This window comes from Mandrillus leucophaeus, unplaced genomic scaffold (assembly GCF_000951045.1).
Source record: "Mandrillus leucophaeus isolate KB7577 unplaced genomic scaffold, Mleu.le_1.0 Scaffold13, whole genome shotgun sequence".
In the NCBI taxonomy this organism is placed as follows: domain Eukaryota; kingdom Metazoa; phylum Chordata; class Mammalia; order Primates; family Cercopithecidae; genus Mandrillus; species Mandrillus leucophaeus.
In genome coordinates, this window is record NW_012101254.1 from 3,838,562 (window position 1) to 3,844,414 (window position 5,853).

The 5,853-nt window shown below is 38.0% G+C and overlaps 1 protein-coding gene across 7 annotated transcripts in view; it reads right to left on the reverse strand.

Annotated features, from left to right (window-relative positions):
• Positions 1-5,853, reverse strand: part of BRE (brain and reproductive organ-expressed (TNFRSF1A modulator)) — a 512,734-nt gene that overhangs the window by 460,152 nt on the left and 46,729 nt on the right. For all 7 annotated transcript variants that reach the window (XM_011972582.1, XM_011972586.1, XM_011972584.1 and 4 more), the window contains one exon: positions 3,808-3,884. In XM_011972582.1, coding sequence (XP_011827972.1) covers positions 3,808-3,884 — 77 coding nt within the window. The remainder of the gene's footprint in view (positions 1-3,807; positions 3,885-5,853) is intronic.

A 5,853-nucleotide genomic window follows, 5' to 3' on the forward strand; every position in this document is an offset into this window, starting at 1 on the left:
AAACCAGCCAGGTGCAGTGGCTCACGCCTGTAATCCCAGCACTTTGGGAGGCTGAAGCGGGCAGATGACAAGGTCAAGAGATCAAGACCATCCTGGTCAACATGGTGAAACCCTGTCCCTAATAAAAATACAAAAATTATCCAGGCGTAGTGGTGGGCATTTGTAGTCCCAGCTACTCCAGAGGCTGAGGTAGAAGAATTGCTTGAACCTGGGAGGTGGAGGTTGCAGTAAGCCGAGATCGCATGTGTGTGTATATATGTGTATGTTATATATATACACATATATATGTGTGTTTTTTAAAAAAACTCATCTTTCTAATTCTACGAACTTTTATAAATATAGTTTCCATGGTCAATTACCTTTGCCTTTTATTTGGCTGTGAGCTGCTTAACACTAGAATCTTGACTTGTTTTAGCATAAGAATCGCCATTATACAATGCTCACTTATTATTTATTTATTATAGAACATACTGTGGGCTAAACTAAGTCCCCAATGTATAATGACAATATTCAACAACAGTTTGCTAGAACATAATTATATTATATGATGAGTGACAGACCTAATACACTAATCACAAATGTTATTAAAGGCTTCCCATGAAGAGCTTATAGTAATGAGAGGACATAGGGTATCAGCAAATGCTTCCCAACATAAACCCATACTACTAGAAAGATGTCTGTGAAGTCACATTATTTTTGTCTCAAGACCGTGGACTGACCACATACACTTATTTCTTCTCTAAGACCCACCCTCCAATCCCATTAAATGATAGTTAATACAGAAAGATAAAATCCCAAACAACAGGAAGATGAAGAGGAAGGGAAGAGAGTAATCAGTAAATGAGAAAGTTTAGCAAATTGCTAGAGATAGAATGCAGATGGAAGTGTAGTACTTGACAAGATAGGGCAGAGGAAAGCTTTGGCCTGTAATAATGTGAGGAAGACGAGGAAGGAAGTCATTTGTCTTAATTAAACCCATAAAAGTTGGTAGTTATCCCATGTTAAGGGGAGGCAAGAGTGAGACACACGGCTAAGAACAGGGAGAGTAAGCAAAAGCTCCTCACGGAATAGTCTATCTACCCACCCCCCGGAAACGACAGGGTGACCAGGTATGTATCCCCAGGTATTCACTGAAGAAACAGAACAAACTATGTGAGGAGAGCTAGAACAGTTGACTCACATCTGGCCCATCATTCATCCACACATTCCATAAGCCTTGCTCACCTACTCAGAAGTCCCATTCAGTATTTTATTGTCTATCTTAAACATAAATGAATACCTTTTATTTGAAGAAAACCTATAGAATAAAAGAGGGAAAAATATGACAAACAAAAATATAATCCCTAGGAAAAATTAAAATAATTCAGATAACAGAAGAAAACTTTTTTTTAAAAAATCTCCAAATTTTATTTTTTGAAGGATTTTAAAGGACGTATATTCATAAAATAAGAAGATGCTGAGAATAAGAAACAGTGCAAGAAAGAGTTCTTAGAAATTAAGATACCTAATTGTGACTGTAGTAATAAAAAATTATCAGATGGGCTAAAGGAAAGGCAGAAGGGTAGAGGGAGGAACAGAATCTGAGCAAGTTATTTGAGAATGAGTTCCAGCAAGATAAGCAGATAACCTGTTTATCAAGAAAATCATTCTACAAAACATAGAATCTATGATACATAGATTCTACAAAACAAGGTCAAATTCAAAATAATAATAAAGGCAAATCTCACAGTGATAATCATGCAGGAACAGGCCTCCAGAGCAATCATTCAAGCAATTTATAGACAAGGCACAGAAGACAACTACAGATTTAGAACAGACAGTAAGTTATCAATCTTGAAAATGCAAAAGGAAAATAACTGAAGACAAAAGCTGGGAGTTGAAGGAAGAGGAATTGAAGGAAGGGCAGGGGCTAATATATTCATCTTACAAAATGCAGAGGCAAAAGACACAGTATCTATGATTAATGTAAAACTAAAGAGTATACTACCCTAAATGTTCACCATTCTTGCATAGAGATTGTCCTTAAGTAATAACAAAGCTAACTGTGTACCACGTACTTACTAAGAATTCTTAGGGGCTATTCATTAACTGTGTAATACAACGTGTAAAGTGATCCATTAAAAAAAGTAAGTAAAAATTTTTAAGCTACAGGGTAACCAACACAGGAACCAATAATGGTGATATAATTACATTAAGAAGGAAAAGAAAAAATAGTTAAGGGGTATAGGAAAAATAGGCTGATGCTTCATGTATCAGCACAGGAAGTCAAAAAATAACAATGTCTAAAACTGATAAGGCAAGAAATAGAGGCAAAAGTATATTGTTTAAAGATATCGAGATCATCCCCGAGAGCTAAACTGAAAATTTTTAGAATCTGCAAATGATTCTCTCAGGAAACTGGACTGGGAGAGAAGACTACTGGTTTCATGTATCAAAAAATTCCAGTACTTTTACATTTTTAACCACATGAATTATTTACTTTGATCATTTCTTTTAAATTTAGTTAATAATTTTTTCAAAAAAAAAGTAGCAATCAAATCTGTCCTACTGCTTCAGACAGGTAAAATTATTTTATATTTTAATGGTTTCCAGAAAATGGTCTAGTAATGCAAGGCTGACAAGTCAGCATGTCCAACATTTCTCATTTAATGTGGCATTTGATAAATTAGTATCAAGTGATCCTACAGAATACAGTACTAAGAATACAAAATACTACACAGAGTTGTGGCCCCTCCTGGCATGTAATGGTAAAACACACTGGTCCACAGGCCAAAAAGCCGTTTATCCATCTATCCCATGTTTAATATCCATGTTCTCTACTTTTCTTTTTAAGAATAGGAGAACTTTAATAGGCTGTTCACCACAAGTGTAGATTCAAGAGAGAAAATTCCTGGTGAGATTACCAACACTAACCAACCAAAGCCACAAGTATTGTAATAGTGACAGAGAAAAGCTGATACAGCCTAGACAGCTGCTGCAGCTAGTGGGCTAAGTCCAATGACAGATCTTCCATACTATCCATCCAAGATAAAAAAACTTGTGGTCCAGGAACTCAAGCCAGCCCACAGACACGTTAGGTTTAGCCTGCATAATATTGGCCCACACCATGTTTTTAATTTTGAAAAAGTGGCCACATCTAAAACTGACAGAATTCACATAAAACTTCAGACATCCACCTTCTCGCAATAAATCAGTAGAGGCACTCCCCTTAAGTGACAGGGTGTCCCAATTTGCCACACCTAGCCTGTTTCCCTTACTATGTTACCAATCTAACCCTCGTAGACCATTTGTATCTCTGATCCTTGCTTTAAAGGAGATAACATGTTGATATGCCTAAGCCACGCCAAGAGTTTTTGAGGCAGGACTCTTACACTTCGGTAACAACAGGAAATAGATCAGTGACAAGTCGTGGCACAGCAGTTCCAGAGGGGGGTTAGCGGCAGTGATGGACAGCAGCCACTCCTACCTAAAAACTGTTTCTAAATGGCCAGGTATTCTAAAGCAGTGGACTTTTTATTCAGTATTACATAAAAGCCACCTATAAAGAAAAAAAACACATAAAAATTACTGGGCACGCCTAAAAATTAGGAATTTCTGTGCATGCCTATTTAACTACAACTTATTCCCTGCCAACTGCCTTACTTTTAATCAAACTAGAATTGAATGACAGATAAGAAAAGTGGTAAATGCTAGTGATCAATATCTTAGGGGATAACAACTAACAGCCGGAAATGAAAACTAAAGCACAAAGTCCAATAGCTGACACTGTAACCTACATTTTGAGTAAAATAGTCATCGTTTACTTACATTTTAATGTCTCTCCAGCATATGGTATGTGCAGTTTAAATCGGTCACAGTTGGGCCCAGGAGTCAATGATGTGCAGCTTTAAAAAATGCAGAAACAAAAGAAAGAAAAGATTTTTTAAAAACAAACTTTAAAAACCCACATATTTATGATACTAAACAAAAAGGGATCTTTATACAGAACAGATTAAAACACTGGCTTACAGAACAAAATAAAAGCCTTTAATAGTCACGGAAGCCAAGACACGAAGACTCGTCCTAAAACAAATAATTCATTTATTTCACAATAAAACTTACATGTGTTCTAACGACAAACATCAACAGTGTGCTTCAACTACTTCTCTCAAAGAGGCATATCTCGACTTTTAAAATTAGGTATATTATCCAAAACACATGTCTATTCTTATGCCAAAAACTGTAAAATAAGAATAGTTTTATGATCATATTTTAAATATGGACTCTTAGCTTTCATTCTGTTACTACAAAAAAGAGCCCACTTTTGGCCTTTTTCTGGTACCAGATGGTTTTCTTTCCTTCCACAAAGGTACAGTGCTTCCTTTAGATTTGGCACACCATAACTTTCATCTGCAGGAAAGCACAATGCGCACTCAATTTCAAGTAAAATGCAAATTTTAAAGGTGGGGGGTAGTCACCCAGGTCTCAACAGTTTGGTATTTTCTTTTTGTTTTGTTTTTCAAGACAAGGTCTCGCTCTGTAGCCCAGGCTGGAGTGCAGTGATGCAATCTCTGCTCACTGCAGCCTCAATCTCCCAGGCTCAAGCAATCCTCCCACTTCAACTTCCCAAGCAGCTGAGGCCACAGGTGCACAACACCACACCTGGCTTTTTTTTTTTTTTAAAGAGAGGCAGTCTCACTATGTTACCCAGGGTGGTCTCAAACTCCTGGGCTCAAGTGGTCCTCCTCCCATCTAGCCTTCCAAAGTGTCAGGATCGTAGGTGTGAGCCACTGAACCTGGCCTAGTTTTTTTTAATCTATTATTTCACAAAGTTATACAATGTTTCTTGCTCTTCACAGATTTGTTGTACAAAATAATTTATTATCTTAGAAGTCATAAGTTCAACTGCATAACAGCTGCATAGGCTTCATAAGTTAATAAAATATTAATATGAAGTCAATTGAGAAAGTAATGTGTCTTCATTTTGTTTTAAAAAGATGAGATTTTTAATGTATAAACGAAAGCAAGGAGGCTAATTTTCTTTTGTAATTCCAAAACTGGCTGTGAAGCAATTCTAAAAAAGAACCTATAGAAGTAATTTAACGGATGGATGCATAGTTAAAATAAATGTACAACTTCCCTACATGGCAACTTGGGCAAGAGTCATTTAAAAATAAATCCAAAAAATTTTGACTTTAAGTAATTCAGACCCCACATTAGAGATTTACTATTACTTTTTCCCAAAACGATTTGAATGTGAAAGGGAAAAGAACTAGACAGTGGCTAGGCACGGTGGCTCACACCTGCAATCCCAGCACTTTGGGAGGCCAAGGCAGGCAAATCACTTGAGGTCAGGAGTTCAAGACCAGCCTGGCCAATATGGTGAAACCCCATCTTTACTAAAAATTCAAAAATTAGGCCAGGGGCGGTGGCTCACACCTGTAATCCCAGGCCTTTGGGAGGCTGAGGCGGACGGATCACAAGGTCAAGAGACACGTATAAAGACCATCCTGACCAACATGGTGAAACCCTGTCTCTACTAAAAATACAAAAATTAGCTGGGCATGGTGGCAAGCGCCTGTAGTCCCAGCTACTCACTTGGGAGGCTAAGGCAGGCGAATCGCTTGAACCCAGGAGGCGGAGGTTGCAGTGAGCCAAGATCCCGCCACTGCACTTTAGCCTGGGCACAGAGCAAAACTCCATCTCAAAAAAAAATTAGCCAGGCATGGTGGCATACACCTGTAATCCCAGCTACTCGGAAGGCTGAGGCAGGAGAATCGCTTGAACCTGGGAGGTGGAGGCTGCAGGGAGCCAAGATTGCACCACTGTGCTCCAGCCTGGATGACAGAGTAAGACACTGTCTCAAAAAAGAAA